General features: G+C 37.1%; 2 protein-coding genes across 2 annotated transcripts in view; one reads left to right on the top strand and one right to left on the bottom strand.

The window, feature by feature from the left end:
- The window catches only part of Hadhb (hydroxyacyl-CoA dehydrogenase trifunctional multienzyme complex subunit beta), a 38,980-nt gene extending 19,141 nt beyond the window's left edge, over nt 1–19,839 (bottom strand). The window contains exons 1-5 of the mRNA XM_026408307.2: nt 19,737–19,839; nt 12,828–12,902; nt 12,685–12,729; nt 5,812–5,911; nt 916–960 (exon numbers count right to left, since the gene is read on the bottom strand). Coding sequence (XP_026264092.2) covers nt 916–960; nt 5,812–5,911; nt 12,685–12,729; nt 12,828–12,894 — 257 coding nt within the window. The 5' untranslated portion in view covers nt 12,895–12,902; nt 19,737–19,839. The remainder of the gene's footprint in view (nt 1–915; nt 961–5,811; nt 5,912–12,684; nt 12,730–12,827; nt 12,903–19,736) is intronic.
- A 104-nt stretch (nt 19,840–19,943) lies between these two features.
- Nucleotides 19,944–23,763, top strand: part of Hadha (hydroxyacyl-CoA dehydrogenase trifunctional multienzyme complex subunit alpha) — a 39,881-nt gene continuing 36,061 nt past the window's right edge. Inside the window, exon 1 of the mRNA XM_026408183.2 lies at nt 19,944–20,200. Coding sequence (XP_026263968.1) covers nt 20,134–20,200 — 67 coding nt within the window. The 5' untranslated portion in view covers nt 19,944–20,133. The remainder of the gene's footprint in view (nt 20,201–23,763) is intronic.

Genomic DNA, 23,763 nt, shown 5'->3' with positions numbered 1-23,763 from the left:
TAAATGATAGCAAGGAAAGAGAAGCAACTGCTACTTGCACTCATTCTTGAAATTTGGCAGGAATAAAAGAAAGAAATTTTAATGGGCAGAAAGGTCAAGTGAAGGACTTTTAGAATGAACTATGGCTGTCTGAGGACACTAAGGCAAAGTGACATTGGAAAATGAATAAGATTAATAACTTACATGTTATTTTTCACTCTAGAAACAGCCATTTAATGACTCTCACAAATTATTAATCCATCTCAATCTCATTTAATCACATTTCCTCCCTCTTCCTGGCTCCCTGTTACTGGGAATTCAATACAGGAGGACTCTACCACTGAGCTAACTCCCCAGCTTTATTTGTATTTTGAGAAAATTTCTCACTAAATTGCCCAGGCTGGTCTTGAGCTTGTGATTCTCCTGCTTCAGCCTCATGAACTGATGGGATTACAGGTGTGCACCACCATGCCTGGCTCAGAATTTTATATTTTTACTTGGTTTACAAATGAATCTTCAGGTTTTTGCTAGACTTCTTTCAAATAGGATAATATCTACATAATCTGCTCAGCTACCTTCATATAGTAATTAAGTTCTTAAGATAATCATCAAATATATATATTGTGTTTAGGTTGATTAATCTAGTAGTACTGAGGCTAGCCAGGTACTCATTAAAGAATATTATCATACCAAGACAATATATAATAAGCATGCAAAATAAAGACTGCTGATATTCATGAGCTGCTCAAATATGTGTAGCACATAATGCTTAAAATGGAAAGTAAATTAATCTTGTAGAAGCTAGTCAATATTTATAACATAAAAATTAATATGTCCTATATATGGAAATTCTATGGAGCATGCTATTTCAAGAGTAAATACTGGACAAAGTACCTTTACTAAAATATGAACGAAAATGAAACTGCATTTACTTACAAAAGTGCTGCTCTAGCCAAATCATGTGGCATCAGGTCTTTATATCTGGGGAAAGAAAACAAATAATTTAAACCAAAGCGTAGAGCATCAATAAATTTCTTTTCATTCTATTTAAAATACCTAGATATCATCTAACATATGCTGCTGAAAATGCACTTACCTTTATTATCCAAAGCAGTCCATCAATTAAAAAAAAAAAAAAAAAACAGTGACTTTATTATTTGTCATCCTTAAAAATCTGGCAATCCTTAGCTCCTATAGAACTTGAATAAAATCTAACAAAAATGATGACCTATACTTAATTGTTCAGCATGACAAAAGTTAAATCATATTCTTTAAAATTAAAACCCAGGCGTGGTGGCACACGCCTGTAATCTCAACAATTTGGGTGGCTAAGACAGGAGAATCACAATTCAAGGCCATCCTGAGCAATTTAGCAACACCCTGTTTTAAAATAAAAAAAAAAATCCAAAGGGCTGGGGAATGTGGCTCAGTGGAAGCATCCCTAAGTAAATTCCTAGTACCAAAACAAAACAAAACAAAACAAAAACACCCAAACAAAAAATATGGTCAAGTATGTATATAATATTGTGTACAATATTTAAAATTAAAACCCACCTTTTGAGGACTTTAAAAATATTACAAAGTACATTATTTATTTTGTAATGACTAAAAATACATAGGGAATGTATTAGGCTTTTTTGCTTTGAAGTAATTTGAGATTTACAAAAGAACTGAAAAGATAGAACAGTTTTTTATTCCCTCTACCTTGAGCTTCTTCTAATGTTAGTCTTACCTAACCACTATGCATTTATTAAAACTAAGAAATTAACATTAGGGCTGGGGATGTGGCTCAAGCGGTAGCGCGCTTGCCTGGCATGCGTGCGGTGCCGGGTTCGAGCCTCAGCACCACATACAAACAAAGATGTTCTGTCTGCCAAAAACTAAAAAATAAATATTAAAAAAAAAAATTCTCTCTCTCTCTCTCTTAAAAAAAAAAAAAAGAAATTAACATTAGTATAATACTCAATAAGCTACCAACTTTACTGAGATCTCATTAGTTTTTCTACAGATGTTATTTTTCTGTTCTAGGATCCAATCCAGGACACCATGCTGCATTTAGTTGTCATGCCTCCTTAGTTTCTCCCAATCTGTCATTTCAGTATTCCCTTGTTTCATGAAGAATATCACAAAGGTAAAGTGCTCTTCTTACTTCTTCATTATCAGGGTACAACATAAGATGTCTTATTACTGGTGATGCTAACTCCATCATTTGGTTGCCTGCCAGTTTTCTCCACTATAAAGTTACTCTTTTTCCTTTTCTATAAAACTCAGTCTGTAAGAAGTTAGTAAGGAAGTCCAGCCCACTCTAAAGGGAAGAGAATCAAGCTCCACATCCTAGTGGGAGTAACAATTTGTGGACACATGTTAAAATAATGACAATAAGTAACAAATATTTGGGAACAGGGTAGAGATACTATGAAAATATTCTATTTCTTGTTAACATTTCATCTACTAATTGTACCATTCTTGTAGATCCAGGTTGCAGCAACCACTAGTGTGCCATTCTAATGGTGACCTATTTCTTCTCCTCATTCCTTCTATATTCATTAATTGAAACTCTTCCGTAAAAAAGATTTCTTCCTTCTGGTTTATTTATTCTTTCAATCATTTACTTATATGAGACTGATCTTATGAATATTTATTTTATTCTTCAGGTCATGGTTCATTACTACTGTAATTTATGTTGTTGATCATAGTTTCTAGCTTTCATGACTGGGAGCTGTTTAAGGTTGACCCTGCATTTTTTTGGCACAACACATTCTCTCTCTACACATACACATATATATACACACACATTTGAAATACATGTATATATACATATGTTAGCACATATATACACAAAAATATATATACATGTATACAAATACATATATATATATGTGTATATATATGTATTTGTATACATATATATATTTATATATACATACATATAGAGATATAGATATCTATGTGCTGTGTGTGTGTGTGTGTATATCTCTGTGTGTATATATATCTCTCTCTATAGATTTTTTTTTAAGCACTTGACTTTCTGGCTCGACAAGATGTTCCTGGCTCATCTTGAATTTTTTCTGGCCTGGCTGCAGCCATTCTTCAAAGGAGCCCCTGATTTCTTTTATTGAAGCGACCTATTCAGAAACTAAGCTCTGGGTGTGAACTCTATTTACTTATTGGTTTACTTAAATGTCAAAAGTGAATTCCCTTTAAATAAAAAAAATGAAGTTCTTTAAGTTTCTGAAAATTAAAAAATATCCAAAGACGTTTTTATTTTCACTCTAAATCACAGCAGAATCATCAGAAGTTTCTAAATTTTTCACAGGTAAAATCAGTTTCCTCACCTTAGCATAGAATGAGAGGGGGGGAAAGGCTATGTATCAATTTGAAAATGCCTAAATCACAAATTACTTATTATTTACTCTTATGATCCCACTCTGTTTTCTACCAGAATGACTGACAGACTGCAGAATTCTGCTGTTGGAGTCTGTTTCCAGGAGTATGTCCCAAAGGCTCCTATATCAATGAAGTACTTTCTAGGAAAAACACTCTAGTTGAAAGCAAAGTTTCTTCAAATTAAATGGAAAAAAAATCTTTGTGCTTAGAAAATTATCTACTACTATAGAAGACTTATTTGTTACTTTAATTTTAGCAGCAATAATGACAAAACTGTCACATAAATTTTTCCTTAGAAAATTCCAAATCCAGTTGGGCATGGTGATACAAGCTTGTAATCTCAGTAGCTTGGAGGCTGAGGCAGGAGGATTTCAAGCTCAAAGCCAACCTCAGCAAAAGCGAAGTGCTAAGCAACTCAATGAGACCCTGCCTCTAAATAAAATACAAAATAGGGCTGAGATGAGGCTCAGTGGTTGAGTGCCCCTGAGTTCCTGAGTTCAATCCCAGATACCAAAAAAGAAAGAAAATTCCAAATCCTTGTATTTTCCCTCTATATTACTCTATGAATTTCGGTCACTTTTGTTCTTTACATGAATATTGTCTTAAAATACTTTTTATTCTTTCTTTCCTATTAAGTATTATTTCTTAAATTATTCAAAAGGTTTTCCTCCTTTCTGTATCACTAAATGACTCATAAATTTTCTCTTCTTTAATCGGGATCTGCAAATAAACTGAAACACAGCAATAAATAATATCAAAAGGAAGAAACAATATCTAATGTGCTGAATACCTCAAACCAAATTTCATACAAATACTAGTCACCCAAGAGAATGTCAAATACATAAGTAAATAGTTGAGTATGTTTCTATTTTTAACAGTTGGTAAAACAGAATCAAACACTACATAGTATACAAACAGCTCTTATAAAAAAAGTGGTCTTCCCCACCAAGACCTTTTTTTCTCTTGATGGAACTTTTCTTTTTCTACCCTGTTGCTGCTGAGCACAGGGAATATTAATATTCCATCTCCTCTTCTCTTCCTGCTAAAGCCTTCAGCTTCTTACTCTTACCATTATTGTATCGGTAAAGGAAAAAGATTATAATGAGAAATAAGGTTAAATGGATTACCACATTAACAAAATAGGATGAAGGAAGAAATTTCACCACCATATAATTATAGCAGTACTCCTGAGAAAATACTTTCCAGGTCCTAATTTAAAAATGACTGTTGTTGATTGGTTGTAAATATGTTTATACACACACACACACACACACACACACACACATACTTTTCAAATGATGGCATATTATATACAGCGCTCTGTTAACTACTTTTTAAAAAAATTATTTTTTAGTTTTCAATGGATCTTTTGTCTGTCTGTCTGTCTGTCTGTCTGTCTATCTATCTATCTATCTATCTATCGTGCTGAGGATTGAACCCAGGGCCTCTATCTATCTATTTTTATATATGTGGTGATGAGGATTGAAGCTCTATCACTAAGCTATAACCCAACCCTGTAAACTACTTTTTATAGTTAACATATCTTTAAGATCTCAGATCTTCCATATCAGTATATAAAGATAGGTCTTATTATTTTTACTAAATAACCTAATATTTCTTAAAAGTTTTAAAGTTAGTGTCTGCTTACTCAAAATATGAATACTAAAACAATTTACACAGAATAGAATTGTTTGCACCTAATTACTAAAACCCATTATCAACTTTTAGACAAACTGAACCTCAGTAGAGACACAAAAGACCAAGGAAAACAGCTGTTAGGTTCTAAGGAATTTTCAGGCTGGTCTAGGACCATTCTGGTCCCACACACTTGGGGTTGTGTTATGCCCCTGGTTTGAACCAGACCTGTCAACTTCAAGTCTAATAATCTCCAGGAAGCCAAAGCAGTATATTATGGGCCCTTTGGAGTATCCATAGGCCCACATCTTCAGCACTCAAACTTCTGAGGAGGTATAAAAATATACTCGGGGTTAGGGTTGTGGCTCAGTGGTAGAACTCTTGCCTAGAATGTGTGAGGTACTGGGTTCGATCCTCAACAGCACATAAAAATAAATAACTAAATAAAATAAACTTATTGTGTCTATCTACAAATATATATATAAAGTTTTTTTGTTTGTTTTTTGTTTTAAGTAATATACTGTCTCCAGAAAAGAAAAGGATAGCTCTTGGAAGCAAGGTGTCTGGATCTACATTGGGCTTTCAAAGCATGGCTTATTCAATCTGATAGGTCTGTTTTATGAGAAAGGATAAAAAAATTCTGCCATTTTTATTTCACACTAGCTTAACTTATTCTATATTTATTCCTGGAGTTGCTATCTATACATTAGTCCATTAACAATTTTATTACCTACTAGGTTACATTTACAAAGAACACTTTAGTCAGTAGCATAAAAGAAGGAAAAAATAACATGATAATTTCATACTTACGAAGTGCCTGACAGCAAAAATGGAATGCGAACACCATCCACCACCACGATATTCCTCATATTGGGTTTGGCTAAGGTCTTCTTTGATTTGGGCTGGGCAGCTTTAAGATAAGGATCAGAATTATTAATAAAAATATATGAAATCAGATAACTTTCTACATTTTAAAATTTATTTTGTTTATTATCATTTTTTTAACATGGTACTGAGGATTGAACCCAGTGCCTCACACATGCTAGGCAAGTACTCTATCACTAAGCCACAACCCAAGCCCAACTTTCTACATTATTGAAGACAGTCATTTCTAAGAAGAATTATATCATTCAATGTTGAATTACATTGTTATTTACTAAACCACTTACACAAATATATACACACACACACATATACATGCACACACACACATACACACATATATGTATATGTACATATATATTGCGGGGGTGGGTACTGGGAATTAAACCCAAGAGTCCTTTCACCACGAGTTACATCCCTAGCCCTTTTATTTTTGATTTTGAGACAAGGTCTCACTAAGTTGCTGAGGCTTATCTTGAATCCTCCTGCCTCAGCTGATCTTGCAAAGAGGAGTCTGGGAACACAGTTCACATGCATGACTCTAAATAATACTAAAGGTAAACAAAGATTAGCCACAATGATGAAGGTATTTATGTAATTAACAAAATTTTCATTTTATTGTGTTTGACAACCTATTACATTAAAAATAATCAATTTTTTAATATTTATTTTTTATGTTTTTTAGGTGGACACAATATCTTTATTTGACATTTATGTGGTGCTGAGGATCGAACCCAGTGCCTAGGCGAGCACTCTACCTGCTGAGCCACAAGCCCAGCCCCCAAAATAACCAATTTTATACATAAACTTGACATCAGAAGTCACAATTGTTTGATACTGTTCACTCTTTACATAGCTTGATATTCTTGACTTTCTATGTAGAAATAAAGGCCACTTGTGATGTGCATTACTACTCTGCAAAAACATATAATACTTCAACTCTGTTTGACTCAATTGGCTAACTCTATTTAACTCAAAAAAGTAACATTCCTGCTGGGTGCAGTGACATGCCTGTAATCTCAGCAACTGAGGAGGCTGAGGTAGGAGGATCACAAGTTTGAGGCAAGCCGTTTGAGACAGGGTCTCACTAAGAGGCTGGGAACATAGCTCAATGCTTGCCTAGCATATGTGAGGCCCTGGGTTTGATCACCAACACCACAAAAATTAGTTAATTAAAGAATAAAATGCAAACATATGCACATCATTTTTTAAAAAGTAAATATTACTAAACTTGAAGAGTAAAAACTAAAATTCCCTCATTAATAATATTTCCTTTCTAGAGGTAAATACTGTTAATTTGGTGTATGAACTTTCAAATCCTTTTGAATACATCCACATGCATAACTTGTGTTACATATATTTTTCTGACTTAACAACAGAATTTGAAGACTTTTCCACATCTTCATGTTATTGTTAATGTTAAAATTCACCTGTTTATCACTCCATTAACAGTGAGGGAAAAGAAATCCTACATTATTACCACACTCATTGATGTCACAGGAAATACTTATGATAAATATCTATGGTCGACTTGAAAGAAACAGTAGTGAGAGCTAAGAGTAATGACAAAAAGGGTCTGAAGATTATCCTGGTAGCTCTATGGAGATGCAGTGGTAGGGGCTGGGGATGTGGCTCAAGCGGTAGCGCGCTTGCCTGGCATGCATGCGGCCCGGGTACAATCCTCAGCACCACATACAAAACAAAGATGTTGTGTCCTCCAAATACTAAAAAATAAATATTAAAAATTCTCTCTCTCCCCCTCTCTCTTTAAAAAAAAAAAAAAGAGAGAGAGATGCAGTGGTAAAGGAGATAAAGGCAACAAGGAGGAAAGCAAGGAAATTGGTAGACCCAAGCATGCGATGCTGATGGCATGGTAAAGGCAGGATCAATGTGAATATAAAGGAAGGGACCAATACAAGAGATTTTATAAAGGAAGACTAGGTACCCTGGTGTACAACCAAATGTAGAAGAAAGGAAAACTGAAAACAAGATTATAAAGGAAGCTTATGGAGACTAAGCAACCCGATACAAAATAAGAACTGGTTTTGGAAGAAAGATGACTTCATTTTAAAATCTGATGTGACGGAGAAACAATCAGGTAGGTATGTCCATTTGGCCCGTAGCTCGAGATGAAAAACTAAACTCTGGAGTGCCACACAGAAAGTTAAAAGATATATAAAGCTTAGAAAGCATCACAGAGTCAAGACATACTTGCCATTTTACAGTCCCCTCTACAGGGAGCTGTCTTGTTTATAGTCCCTGCCAAAGGTGCTGCCATAAGTGGTTATGTCTCTAAGTCCACAGCAAAAGCCAGTCAGATTCAATGTGGGTAAATCAGACCTACCAACAATCAATCTACAGAGTGGCTGACCAGTGTCTTAGCCCATTTTGAGTTGCTCTGACAGAATACCTAAGCTCAGTACTTAGTAAAGAAGATTATTTGACTCAATTCTGTGTCTGTACAGTTAAAATTACATGGTGCTAGTGTCCTGGTGAAGGGTCCCTCTGGATGCATCACCATAAGGCAAAGAAGCAGGAAAGGAAATGGTCATGTGCCAAAGGGGCTAAGCACATTTTGTGGCCTCACATTATAACAACCTATTCTTGGGGGAACCAACCAGGGTCCTAAAAGAACTGTATTAATTTTTTCTAAGGCTGATACCCTCAATGACCTCATTACCTTCTCTTGGGTGCTACCTCTTAAAGGTTCCACCACCTTTCAACATCAACACAATGGAACCAAGCTTCCAACACATGAACCTTTGGGGGATGTACTCAAACCACATCCAAACCACAGCCACTAGTTACCTATGTCATCTCCTACGAGTGATAAACTGCACTGGCCAGGTTCTCTCTCTCAGGAATCTAAGTGAAGAAGCATGGGAAGAAATGCCCGTTAGTGGAAGCCAAAAAGATGCCAAGATAATGAGCCAAGGTAATGGTAAACTGAAGTCATCTGTTAGTCAGTGTTATGGGACAGCAAAAACAATGAGTAATCAAAGACAACAGAATAGTGAAGGCACACAAAAAGAAGCAGAAAGGACATGAGAGGGGCATACCAGATGGTACACGAGAAAAGCAGCTGTTCCCACAGCTGTATTCTTTGTTCCTAACATTTTCCCAGTAAAGAACCCTTTCATCCTTAACTTGGGGGTCCACTGCCCACAAGAAAAAGATACTCAGCTAAGTGCTTTGCTTTCTCTACACTGGAAGAGCAGAGTTGAGAGACAGCAGGTAACCTTGCGAGGCAGTTTGAGAATCAAAGACACGGTTGTTGAGGGCCATGGCCGAGTCGGGGATGACGCATGGCATTTTTGCCAGAAGTAGTGGTTGAGAGGTGACGCCAGCAAGCCATTAAGATGATGACTTTTGAGTTCTCGTGGAGTTCCCGTTGAGTTCCGGTTGAGCTCTCGCGGGGATTCCTGAAGAGTTCGCATTGGTTGGGGAAGTGCCAGAGGAGGGATTTTCCGGTTGGTGTGTGGTGTGTCGGGGAGAAGGCCCGTGCGGAGAATAAAGGAGTTCCTGTTTTGAACCTACAAGGCTGTGTGGCGGCTTGGTTATTTTGTGCCCAGCCAGACTGTGGCACACGGTGGTGGGGAGTGAGGTGCATGCTCCAGAGAGCCAGACAGATGGTGTATAAGAGCAGGGAAGGCACGGAGAATGAGACAGGTTGATGTTTCAATCCTCAAGGCAAATGAGGACCGAAAACAGGCCACTAAATTTGCAGATTACTTATGACTGACCTTAGAAAGAATAATGTGATGAAAAGACTGATGATACATGATCATTGTGCTTTTCAAGAACTGAACACGTACTCTTTTTATATATTTTCGGATAAAATTTGAATTCTTTATTCCTCTAATGAATTTCATACTTTACTTGGTTCCTCCTTAACAATCTGAAAGTATTTTCCATGACTCTTCAAAATATAAAAAGTCGAGCAAGTTCCCAGTCCCTTACAGCTTTGCTTACTTCAACCTCCTTACCTTTTTTTGTGTGTGTGTGTATGTGACGTTGTTGGGGTATATAATCTTTTTTTTTTTTTTTTTTTTTTTTGCCCCAACCTCCTTACCTCTATTCAGGGACCTTTCCATCTGTATGGTCCCATTTCATCCAATTTTTTCAGGTCTCTCAGGTTACTTAACATTCTACCTCCTAGTAAAACTTTCCTGATAACTGTGATTACCTGTAGTCACTGCCTCTGAAATTCTATGGACAGCACTAGGGCAAAAATTGCCTATGAAACAATTATTAAAAAGTAAATTAAACTAATTCTATAAACCATATTTTAAAAACATTTGTTATTCATTATGTATTGAACACAGTAAATATGTCTCCTAGAGGATTCTCATTGTTTTTCATGTGCACACTGGCTCTTAAGCACATCAAAATTTTCTCAAGGGCAATAAATCAGCTCCTTTATATGTATTCTACTGTGCTAAGGGCACACAGTAGAAATGAATCATAAGAATCTGAATTAAGAGTTCTGACAACAATTTCTTATTTGCAAATGAGGAAGGACTCGATGACTTCAAAATCTAGGATTCAATGACTGTCTGATTCATATATTCTTCACGTACAATTAAAATCAAAGAAGATAAAGATGCATCAAGAATTATATAGCTGCTATATTTCCATATGTATATATTTAGAGAGAGATGTAAACATAGGTATATATAACCAGCAAAGTGTCATGAGCCATTCTGGACAGGAGCTATGTATGTGGTGAGCCAACCATAGGCTGTATGTGAATGAACTATGAACACTGAGCACACAAAGTGGACTGGACATTGCCTCCCATTTGGGCTGTATGTGTCCTTTTCACTTGTTCTGCCTATGATCCCCACACAGCACATGGGAAGGGCATAGCCTTCCAAGATGTCAGTCTGCTGACAGCAAGACATCGCGAAGTTAGACTCAACCCCCTGAAACCTGACCCCTTGCCTCATTTGAATAGCTTCTCCCCAATAAAAGGGTTCAGAACATGCTCCTCACTCTCTTTCTTGCCTGCCTTGCCTCCTTTGTGGGGGCTGAGTCAGAGAAGCCATCACAGAACCCAAAGAAAAAGGTATTTCTCTGTCTTTGTGTGATTATTTCGTACCAGCCCAGTTCACCTGGAGTGACCCTGACTGGTTTAGTACTGTGTCATGATAGCAAGTAGTCAAAATTTCCTGGAACACATAGTTCACCAGAAAACATCATCAATGAATCCTATACTCCTTTCTTCTAATTCCTTCATCCTAACAGCCCAGTCAAGCAGGGACATTCACATGAGTGGGAAGAGGAAATATTAGTAACAAAATTACTGCAACCTAAAACCTGCTCAGCACTAGCACATGCCACTCCCTGCCCTCAAATCAGCTGGTCACATTTCTTTGTTTTATTAGGCGCCTTATTGCACCATTATCATCATCAATGTTAATACAAACCACTTATAGGACACCATGTTAGACACTGAGGACACAGAAAACTCGTCTCACAAGAGTTTCACAATGTAGTTGGGCAGACAAAATATAACAAAATAGTTACAGAGCAACATGAAGAACAGTCTCAATGCCACATAAATGCCTTCTTTGTAGGCATTCAGAATGACCTTCTCCCACTCAGCAAGATTAGGTCTATTTGTGTGAATGTGCACAGCAAAGGCCTGGTGCACATTTGAATTAGGGAAAAGGTGAAATGAGACAGAAAGAAATTATTCTTTGTGGAGCTAACAAAAATCTACACTCTAGTTAGAATTTAGAAGTCATAGAAAATCTACTTGTTACACGACAACATGAAACTTCTCTAATTGTGATTAGGCACAGATCTCTGAGAATATAACAATACCATCTTGAACTTGAGTTTATAGGGTTTTTAAAGGGCTTTGAGATATCTTCATAGCTATATATCATTGTCAAGACTAGAATTATTTCTTGTTTAGAGGAAGAAACTAAAGCACAGGGAAGTAAGGTGACCAATTCAAGGCCACACTGCCCAAGAAAGTATAGCTAGAACCCAGTACAAGTCTTCTGAATCTTGGAAGGTACTTTTTCTATTCTTATGTAAGTAGAAAGACCAACATATAACCAAAATGAGAGGTATAGGTCAATACAAAAAAAAAAAAAGGCAAGGAGAAAAATGCTAAGAATTTGTCAGGGTATTTTTGGCACTGACCAGTGAAGATATATACCTAAAGCAAATTCTGCAGAAGCGTATATTCAACCATGAAGAGGCCTAATTCACTGGTTTTACTGAGGGTCTAAATGACCATATCAAATCAATAAATTTCCTTACTTTTATTTCATGTTAGCTGAACAATTTTCTTTTATTAACTAGTTCCCCTCTATATCAATAATACCTTATAAATGGGGTAAGAAGATATTCAATAGAGAAGCCTATCACTAACTGCAAATTTTAAAAGTTAACTTTTAGCTCCATAATGGTCTCAAGGCTACTTGTAAACTAATCATCTCTAGGACTGATAGCCACAGGGTAAAAAAACCGACCAACAAGTTTATGGAAATTTCATGAATCCAATGAGCTTCAAAACACAAAAAGCTATCTCCTATCTTCAAGCCCTATAAGTTTTGTTTGCAGTGGTGTGAATTGAACCCAGGGTATTACACATACTAAGCAAATGCTCTACCACTGAGCCACATCCCCAGCCTAATCCATAATGTTTTGAATTTGAAGGTAATAGTGATGTTCATGTTGCTGACAAAAAGAGAACTAGCAAATTAGTTTTGGTTTTTACTTAAAATTCACAAATATAGAATCTAACACTTAAATAAGAAATGTTTGTTTTTTAAATTACTGTACCTGAGGCAGCTAATAGCTGGGAGGAACAGCTTAAAGGTCTTACAGCTGAAAGACAAAATAAATTATTTACAAAAAGCAATATCTTTCAATGTAAAGTGCTCATAAATCCAAATCTAATTTTAAAATTGAACAATTATACTTACAAAATCTGAGGGCCCATTTTGATGTATTGGGAAGGTTTTTTAAAGTGGAAGTCAAGATGGAAGTCATTTTGAAACCTAAAAAAGAGAAGAACAAAGTATATCCTAGGTTATTTGGGCAATTTGTGGTCTATAATCTCTGATAACCATAGCTAATATAAAACTAGTCTATCTTTTTTCTAATAATGACATTATAATAGCTGTACTGTTATAGTTTTCACACTATTATAAGCACTAACCATAGAATTCTCACAATGACCTAAGAATCAGGCATGATTATTATAGATTTTTGTGAGATGAGGGAACAGAGGCATAGAGGGATTTAGTGACTTGCCCAAAGACCCAAAGCTAGTAAATAGTAGAGCTGGGATTTGAACCCTGGCAGTCTAGCTCCAGGTTTGTGCTTTTCTCTTTCAGGCCAAAGAAACAGACTGCTGGACAGGACCATGAAAACAATAGTGTTAATCCCCTGCCTTTGAAGGCTGTGTTATGATTATATAGAAGGCTTTATGGAATATCTGTATTTTAGGAATATCTGAAACACTAAAGTTTTCAGAGATGGGGAAGCATCACATTAGGAGCTTACTCTCAATTGCTATTAGAAAAAAATTTTGAAGTTATGTACTTGCTACTTTTTTCTTCAAAAGTTGGTTTCTATTCCAAAATAATTATAAAGCCAAAAAACATATAAAAAGCCTATATAGTAAAAATATTTAAAATATATCAGGTCCCAAAATGTTAAATTTCCCAATTTGTTCCTACAAAACAAATGGGGGAAAAAAAAACAGCAAATGGATACAGGATATGAACAGACTGTTAAGAGAAAAGGAAATATAAATGGCTCTTCAATATATGAAAACATCTTCAGTTCTACTTATAAGAGAAATTAAAATTAAAATCACACAGATTTAATTGTCTATAAAATCAGTGAAGAATCAAAAAGTCTTGACATATACTGTGTGGATAAGAGTATGAATAAACACACACTCATATGCCGCCACCAAGGTGTGAACTGTGCAATTCCTAGGCAGGACAATTTGGTAATTATTTGCCTACACTAAAAAAGTTTTAATGTTTTATTTACTCCCAAAATTTTTTAAAAATATATTAATTTTTTAGTTGTAATTGGACACAATACCTTTATTTTATTTATTTATTTATTTATTTATTTATTTATTTTTATGTGGTGCTGAGGATCGAATCGAGGGCCTCACAGATGCTAGGCGAGTGCTCGACCACTGAGCCACAACCCCAGCCCCACATCTGACTTTTAATTCGGCAATTCCACTACCATGAATTTACCTTATTGGACATTATATTCATGACTTATGTTGCCACCATAATAGCAAGATTAGAATAACCAACAAAAAGGGCACTAGATAAAAAAATCATGCTACAACCCTATATTATGCACCTGTAAGAGATAAAGAAATTATTATGTACCAACACAGAACCATTTCTTTTTTTGGTACCAGGAATTGAATCCAGGGGCGCCTAACCACTGAACCACATCCCTGCCTCTTTTTATATTTTATTTAGAGACAGGATCTCAGTAAGTTGCTTAGGGCCTCGCTGTGTTGCTGAAGCTGGTTTTGAACTTGAGATCCTTCTGCCTCAGCCTCCCCGGATGCTGGGATTACAGGTGTGTACCCAGCGCACAGAACCATTTCTAAGCTATATTATTAAGTGAAGAAAACAGGATACAAAATAGTGTGTATCAATCATGTTTAAAAAAAGAAAAAAACAGTATGTAATTTCCTTCTATCAATATAAAACATCCTTGGAAGTACAAAGAAAATATTAAAAAATAATTTTTAGCAGGAAGGAAGGGAAACTTAAGTGGAAGGAACACTTGTCATTGGATATTTTTTATAATTTCTTAATTTTGAAACATGTTTTAATTTTTAAAAAAATGAGAAGAACTCATGGGATTTGTCAATGAAGGTTATGGTAGCCAACCTCCAAGCTGAACTCCAATAAACTTCCCCTTTTAGTACTCATACCCTTGATTGGTTGCCTCCCTTGCTACACTGCAGTTGGTTTGTTTAAACAAAAGAATATGTCAGAAGTGATGGTATGTCTCTCCTGATATTAGGCTATAAGAAATACTGCAGCTTCAGTCTTAAGTCTTTCTCTCAGATCATGCTGGGGGAAGTCAGATGGCACATCACAAGCAGCCTTATGAGGAGGCTTACATATTGGAAAAACTGATACCTCCTGTCAACAGCCATATGAGAAAGCTTGGAAGTCAATCCTCTAGCACAGGCAAGCTTTCAGATGACTACAGCTCTAGCCAACATATCTGATAGCATCTCATAAGAAACTTGTTAGGGGGCTGGGGATGTGGCTCAAGCGGTAGCGCGCTCGCCTGGCATGCGTGCGGCCCGGGTTCGATCCTCAGCACCACATATAAACAAAGATGTTGTGTCCACCAAAAACTAAAAAAAGAATAAATGTTTTAAAAAATTCTCTCTCTTAAAAAAAAAAAAAAGTTTAAAAAAAAGAAACTCATTAGAACAACCCAGCTAAGTCACTCCATATTCTTGACTTGAAGAAACTGTATGAGAACAAATATTGTTTTAAACTGCTAAACGTGGTAGGACTTTGATACTTAACAACAGATAATATAAAAGCCTTAAGGTTTAAAAGGCTTATGCCTTATGGCTTTCAAAAAGGAAAAAAAAAAATCACATGTTCCAAACATATGGACTGGAAAAAGATGGAGGAGTCCAAGCTCTAGCTAGGCTCACCAGCCTAGAGAATATTCCAGGGATTCTGGCCAGGGAAACTCAAAAGAGGCCATGAGATGACTACCTTCATTTCTAGAAGCTACTTACAATACCACAGAGCCTGGGATAAATTCCCTTAAGTAGGCCCATTTTGAAATAAAATCCATGAAAATAATCCAAGAAGTATTAAAAACAAAAGGGGGAACCTTGCTTTAAGAGATGTCAAAACTTTTTATAAAGCACTAGTAATGAAAATAGAGCAAGTTCTAGCACAGGAATGAATGAAACTATCAACAGAACAGGATGTAGCAAGTTTAGAAGCATACCCACATATAAGAGAATTTAGTATCCAAATACAGCATTTCAACTAAGTAGAAGAAAGATGAATTATCCAAAAAAATTGCAGGGAAAATGGCTAACCATTTGGGAAAAAATTGCATTCATAGCTCACATCATAAGTACAAAAGGGGCTGGGGTTGTGGCTCAGCAGTAGAGTGTTCGGCTATCACGTGCAAGGCCCTGGGTTCGATCCTCAGCACCACATTAAAATAAATAAATAAAATAAAGGGATTGTGTCCAACTACAACTAATAAAATAAATATTAAAAAAAATTAGTACAGGGCTGGAGATATAGCTCAGTTGGTAAAGTGCTTGTCTCGAATGCACAAGGCCCTGGGTTCAATCCCCAGCACCACACACACACACACACACACACACAAATAATAATAAGAACAACAACAACAACAACAACAACAAAAGAATGCAAGATGGATTAAAGATTTAAATATATTTTTGCAACTATAAAAGTGCCGGGAAAAAATACCAGTAGATAATCTTAGATAGGAAAGGGATTCCAATCTCTTGCACAAAACCAGAAGCCATAATGGGAAACAATAATTAATAGATCTGATTATATAAACATTTAAAATACATACATAGCAAAAGATACTAAACTCAAGTTAAAAGGCAAACAATAGATTCAGAGAAAATATTTGTAATATGTACAACAGAAAGGATTAATATTCATAATTCACAAAGAACTTGTTTCAAATTATAGGAAAACAAAATCTATAATGGAATATGTAGTTTTTAACTCCAGTATGCCTTTTACCCCATTACATAGTTGCTATATGTGCTTTACGTGGGATTGAATTCAGTCCAACTTCAGGATTTAACCCATTATTACAATCTCATTCTCTATACCACGATCAATGGTTCAGGTAACTAAGGTCTAAAACTTTGCATGATATTACCTTGGCCACTGGTATTGATAACGGATGGTTTAATCAGCCTAACATTAAGTCTTCCCCCTGGAATTCTAGAACATAAATCTTTCCTTTCGATGTTTCAAATGGCTATAGTACTATGAAAACACGAACAATACTAGCCTAGGAAAGAACCAACTCCAAAAAGAACAGAGCTAAGAATTTGAAGGAAAAAAACTTGGAACCCTGGTCGGATCCTTTCTGAAACCCTCCTCTATTGTGTTTTTAGTTCTGTAAGCCAATAAAAAACCCCTTTAATCAAGTTGACTTAAATTATCTGAAAGATCCCTTCCTAATGCACAGATGAAAAGCAAAAAGGAGCAAATGAGCAACTCAGAAGAAATTAAAACGTCAGGGGCTGGGAGTTGTATTCGCCTGGCGCGTGTTGTGAGGTCCTGGTTTTGATTCTCAGGACCCCCCAAAAAAGAAAGGTAAAGCAAATAAAATAAAAACAGTTCCCTCTCACTAACAATAAAATCTTTTTAAAAAAATTAAAGCAAGGTATCATTTCAAATTTATCAGATTGGCAAGTATTAAATATATGGTTAATACAAAATTCTGGTAAGAATAGTTTTAACCACTTTCTTATTTTATTTGACAGAAGTATAAATTGCTAAGACCTTTTTGGAAGGCAATTTTATAGCTATTTGTCAAAATTAAAATTGTAAATTTCCAAATTCAAAAAAACTCTTATTCGTCTCTAACCTCTGGAAATATTCAAAATGCATGTGTTTCACACATATTTCTCAAGCTTATAGGAGTACTCAAGATATTCACTGTAGCACTGCTTACATTTGTGAAAAACTGGAACTAATCTAATGCACATCAATAGGAAATATTTAAATTACCATAAGCTTAACATGAGATACTGTAAGGGGGTTGAAAAGAAAAATGAAACATACATATACATTATGTATATATTGACAAGGAAAGATGTCCATAACATATATTAAATGAAAAAGAAAGCTTCATGGGGATATAGCTCAGTTGGTAGACTACTTGCCTTGCATGCACAAGGCCCAGGGTTCAATCCCCAGCAACACACACAGGCACAAAAAAAAGAAAGCTGCAGAACAAATGTATAGTGAGACTCCATTTTGTGTCAGAAAAAAAAAAAAATCCATAAACCTGAATCTCTATATGGAAGGAATAAAGAGGTATTATTTTTTTTTCTTTTTGCTGCTCGGGAGTGTGGAAATCTGGGGCCTCCCCTACCACTGAGCTACACCCTTAGCCCCAGTTTTTACATTTTTAAAGAGCTGTAAACAAAACAAAAAATATATAGCAGAGACCAAAGTGGACTCACAAAACCCAAACTACTTATTGTTTGGCCCTTCCGAAAAAAGGTTTGCAACCCCTGATCTAAATAGGCCCTGCATGCAATAAGGTTCATAACAGAGTACTATGTGGGCACAAGACAGGCTCAGAACTGGAAATTATCTTTTGGCATCAAGAATACTTTTTGTGCCAGGGTCCTGTAATCCCAGCAGCTTGGCTTGGTAGGCTGAGACAGGAGGATCACGAGTTCGGAGAAGCGCTAAGCAACTCTGTGAGACCCTGTTTCTTTCTTTTTTTTTTTTTTTAACTTCAGTTGTAAATGGACACAATACCTTTATTTTATTTATTTATGTGGTGCCTCACACAGGTGCGGCAAGCGCCCTACCGCTGAGCTACAGGCCCCCACCCCCACCCCATTTCTAAATACAATACAGAAAGAGAAAAAGGGGCTGGGAATGTGGGTCAGTGCCCAAGTGCCCCTGAGTTCAATCCCTGGTATCCGCCCTCCCCGACCGCCCTCAAAAAAAAAAAAAATCCTTTTTGCAATTTATGAGAAGTGGTTACCAGTTTCTGCTTAAAATGCTCCCAGTGATGGAGGACTTTAAAACAGAAAAGGCTCTCCTTTCTTTCCATACTTCTCATTTAAGTCTCAACTTCCCTGCCATTTGTTTCCTTTCTTGTATAAGAGTCAATCTGGTGAGTAGTGAAGTTCAGCTTTTTATGTCTAAATCCTGGCTTTGCCAAAGACCAGAAAGTTTGCATAATCTAAGCCTCCTTTTTATGTCTAAATCCTGGCTTTGCCAAAGACCAGAAAGTTTGCATAATTTCATTTTCAACCAAAAAACTGAAACTAATTTTGGGATTATGAGGATTAAATAAAATGGTGCCTGGAGCAGGATAGATCCTCAGTATTACGTTAAAAAAAAAAAAAAAAAAGGTCACTGTATTCTAGGACCGGAGCCCATCTTTCAACACAAAACAGCTATCGTGCAATGCAGAGTTCTTAATTAAATGTAGATTTAGGCTCTAGTCCTATCACCTGTGGCCATGGACGAACCCACTCTGATTGGTCCGGGTTTGTTTCTTCGCCAGTAAAGTTCGGAATCGGGGTGGGGGGCAGAAGGGGGATGAGTGACCAGATGATCGCCAGGTCCCTTCAAGATTAGAAAGTGCCCCTGAGCACTGGGTCACCAAGCAGGATGGCCAGCCCCCCCCCCCCCCTTAAGAGCAGACATCAGGGTAAACCCATGGCACGGTTCTGAATCTCAACAGCCTCTAACTTGGCTACAAGTAAAGAAGTGAAACAACAACAAACACTCAAACGCAGCCCAGCGTTTTAGGCACACACTCATGCAGTTAGTTAACCTGCGGTGATAAATTAAGACCGGTGACCCTGCCGCTCTGAGCTACTGCTATAACGCGATTCCCAGTCACTGCCTATGCGCTGCGCACTGTCGGCCCGGTCGGAAGACCTCTCTCCGGCTTGTCCACTTTCTACTCTTCCAGGGAGAAGGAGCCGCGGACACTGGCGCAGCGAGTGTTCTCTGTTCCCGCAAGCAAGGAAGTGGGATCTGCTTGGGGGCGACAGGAAAAATAAAAAGCCAAACAGGCCGAATATCGGGTGCAGTGCACAGTCTCACCTCAGTCCGCTTCCGTGGGGGATCTCACTCCCGCCGAGGTTCGGTCCCGAGTGCCAAGACCTACAGGGACCGGGGCGTAGACCCGTCCTAGAAAGGACCCCTCACCCCCGCCAGCAAGAGTTGCCGACCTTGCGGACTGCCCGCCAGCCGCCTGACTAAAAAAACCGGCGCTCCGCCCCCTCTTCCTAGGACCTTCGTCCTTGGGCAGAGAAAGCATCCCTTTTGGCCCTGTGAGCCGGGAGGGAAGGGCAGTGTTAAGAGGCTCGTAGCAACTCAGCGCCTGGGTTTTAGTCAGGCAATTCGTCGGGCGCCTGGCCAGTTAGGCTATAGGAAAAAGTGGTCTGCTCTTGCCGCTGGAGATAGAAGCGCTCTCTACTTTCGTCCTCTCCTGTTCAAGATGGTGGCCTCCCGAGCAATTGGCAGCCTCAACCGCTTCAACGCCTTCAGGATCCTCCGCTCCCGAGGTGAGACCTGGCTGAGGGCACCTGGGAATCTCAGATAGAACTCCTGCAGGAACTGGAGCGGCTAAGAGCTGCGCCTGTCCCTCGCTGCCGCCTGTCCACTTCTGCCGAGTGACCCCTTCTGCCTGGGCATACTGTCCTGGAACCCCTTTTCCTGTGTCCTTGAGAAGGGACTGTCACTAACTCTCACAGCTCCCAAGTCCTGCAGCGATTTCAGGCTCCGTAACTCCCAGCATTTCTGAGCCCTTTCCACCCACTCTGGCTGTTTCCGCAGGTCTCCCGCGTAGCACTACTGGGCTCACGCCCTTCTTGTTTTTATTTATTGTTGGCCTGGGCCTGACACAGATCAGGAGGATCAGGACCCAGTCTGTCTCATCGTTGAGGCCCCACAGCACCTTGACTTGCAACAAGAGGTGTCTTACAAGCTTCTCGGATGAAACTGGCCAGCCTTGGAGATCCCTGCCATTCCCTGCTCCTTCCTAAGAACCATTTTTGTACTTAAATGCGTAGCTGAACTCTTGAAGTTTCAATAATTCCTGTGTGAACATGTAGTATGTGGAAACGCGAGGTTTTGCACCTTGACACATTTTAAGCATATGCAAATAACTTGAGTCCTAATAAATAAAACTTTACATAATTTTAAGACCTATATCTAATTTTGTTTCTGCTGTATTAGGTATATTATCTTTTTTCCTCCTGAAAATCAGCAGTAAATGTGTCAAAGAGGGTAGCTCTAGAAAACCTGTCATTTTTCTTTTGTCCCAAATCTGTGAGGTCCAACGTGGACTTCACTGCATGTTTCACTTAATACCACTTAATTATGAACTTTTGCTTTAATTTGTAATATGAATTCTCTCCTTCCTGCTGAACCAGTGGGTAGTGTTTTTTTTGTTTTTGTTTTTTAAGACAGGTAGCTGGAGTCTCCCTTAACTGCAAGGAATTAATTAAATGATTGAATCTTTTTCTTCTTTATTTTTTCAGCCTATTTTTAATCTCCACAGGATGCTTATGTATACCAATCATAATATCACTACATTACAAAAAAATGAAATCCTGTAAAGACTAGAGAAAGAGATTAAGAAAAAAGAATCATCCATTGTCTTACTACTCACATTCCTCCCGTTAGCATTTGATTGCGTTTTCACTTCATATTTTTCCTTATTTTCCACATATGTCATTTAACACTTTTGAAAAATCATATTTTTGAATTTGCTCCTGCAAAATTTGTAAGGCATTTCTTATAGATTGGCACTAATGTAGTAGTCAGGCCACATGGTTTCCGATCACTAGTTGTGTTACTTTGGACAAATAACCTTAATCAAAATGGGCTTTATTTTCTTATCTGTCAAATGAATGGTTGAGACTGTAAACTTTCTTTAGCATTGAGAAGTAGAGTGTCAGAACAATTAAAAGCATTAAACATGGGGTCTGACTTCTGGGTTTGAAACCTTGGGGTGACCTTGTACAATTAATTTCTATATCTTTTCTCATTTTTAAAATGGGAGAATAGTTCTACTTTGTGAGGTTATGAAGATATAAAGCAGTTTATCTTGAAGTAAATGCTCAATAAATGTTCACTATTAATAACTGTTTTCAACCCTGGAGAACTATAATTATGTACATCCAAGAATCCTCAATTTATTTCATTTAACATGTGTGATAAAAAACAGCTTAATCTTTATATTTTCTCTATAGAAATTTATGTGCCTATATTTTGCATTGTTTCCACCAATTAGAAAATATGTTTCGTGATAGTTACTGCTTTTTTCTTTTTAAAAAAAATATTTATATTTAGTTGTAGTTGAACACAATACCTTTATTTCACTTATTTATTTTTATGTGGTGCTGAGGATCAAACCCAAGGTCTCACACATGTGAGGCAAGCGCTCTACCCCTGAGCCACAATCCCAGCCCAGTTACTGCTTTTTTCGATAGCAATTTATAAATTTTGGAAAAATATCTACAAAGTGAATTTTAAATTACCTATACACCTGGATTACCATTTTTAGACAACAGATTGTTCCTTTACCTTGAATGCGTGTGCCAGTGCATTGTACAGACTTTTAAAAAAAATACATATTTTTTTAGTTGTAAGTGGACATAATACCTTTATTTTATTTTTATGTGGCACTGAGGATCAAACCAAGTGCCTCACTTGTGCCCAGCGAGTGCTCTATTACTGAGTCACAGCCCCAGCCCCTGCATTGCAGAGACTTTTAATGAGACTATGACATTTGCTGGGAAATGATTGAACTCTCTTGAAACTGACTTGTAATTCTTGAAGTTTTAGTGCACTCGTGCTCTACAAGTGCTAGAATTCTGACTATAACTATGAAATGAAAATCACATCTTGACCATGGTATCTAATTCCTACTCCTTCTCAATCTAAATTCCTAATTATGTCAGTAATAAGTTCCACAGGTTCTCAATTAGAGAAAAATGTGATGTAGTGTTTTTTAATTCGAGACTCACTTTCTTAATCCCATTTCTTCTCTCAAGGTTAAATTTTGAGGAAAGCTGTTGTTAAAAGGAGAATAACATTTTCAAATTCGAAATTTGTGTCAGTACAATTCAGCTGTCTCCACTGATTGTAGCTCACGTGATCTTTATATATTCATTTGAGTTACATATAAAGATGACTAAAAAGTAGGACAAAGGTTTCTCTTTTCCTGGCATAGCAGATGTAGGCTAAAGTTCATCCGGCTGCTAGAGTAAGCTTTGGTATTATGCATTGGTAAAGACAGATTCCAAAAACAAAGTTACTTTGTACTTCAACTTGATTTAGTTGAGTATGGTTTGGAATTCTTTTCTAAATATATTTGTGCATTTATAGATTTTCTCTTTTTGTTCCTATTTTAAAGAGGTTTTATGTAAGTGTGTGGGTGTGTTTACAGGAAAGGAGGGTTAGTTGGCAAGAGTTAAAATGGCTTAAACTATAGGTCAATGCACACCTCCTGTTAGCTCAAATATTTGATCTTTAAAATTGCAATCCATGGGGCTGGGGATGTGGCTCAAGCGGTAGCGCGCTCGCCTGGCATGCGTGCGACCCGGGTTCGATCCTCAGCACCACATACAAAGGCGACCCGGGTTCGATCCTCAGCACCACATACAAAGACGTTGTGTCTGCCAAAAAATAAATAAATAAATAAATTTAAAAAAAAACAAAAAAAAAAAATAAAAAAAAAAAAATAAAATTGCAATCCATGCTTGCTCTTAGTTTCTCTTCTTTTTTCCTTAAGCACTTCTGATGTACTTATTTACATATTCATGTTTCTTGGATTTTCTCCTTCTACTTTGCCTGTCCCAAACTATTCTCCCAGTCAGTCGGTTCTTGCTCTGCCCTATTCTAGATGGAATGGCTTATCCCCTGCTTCCCTTCCCACTAGAATTTCTACTTTACAAGCAAACTTCTTTTGGATTCTGGATTGATTGTCATGTTTTCATTTATCTATATTGAGTAGGAACTGATTTTTCCTAGATATCATATCCCCTGTTGCCCTGGAATGTAATCTCCACCAAGACAGGTTTTTTGTTTGTTTGTTTTCTACCTTTTTACTTCAAGTTCC

Source organism: Urocitellus parryii, chromosome 12 (genome assembly GCF_045843805.1).
Source record: "Urocitellus parryii isolate mUroPar1 chromosome 12, mUroPar1.hap1, whole genome shotgun sequence".
Taxonomy (NCBI): Eukaryota; Metazoa; Chordata; class Mammalia; order Rodentia; family Sciuridae; genus Urocitellus; species Urocitellus parryii.
Note: the sequence above shows the minus strand (reverse complement) of the source record. Positions and strands in the feature narration are given on the sequence as shown.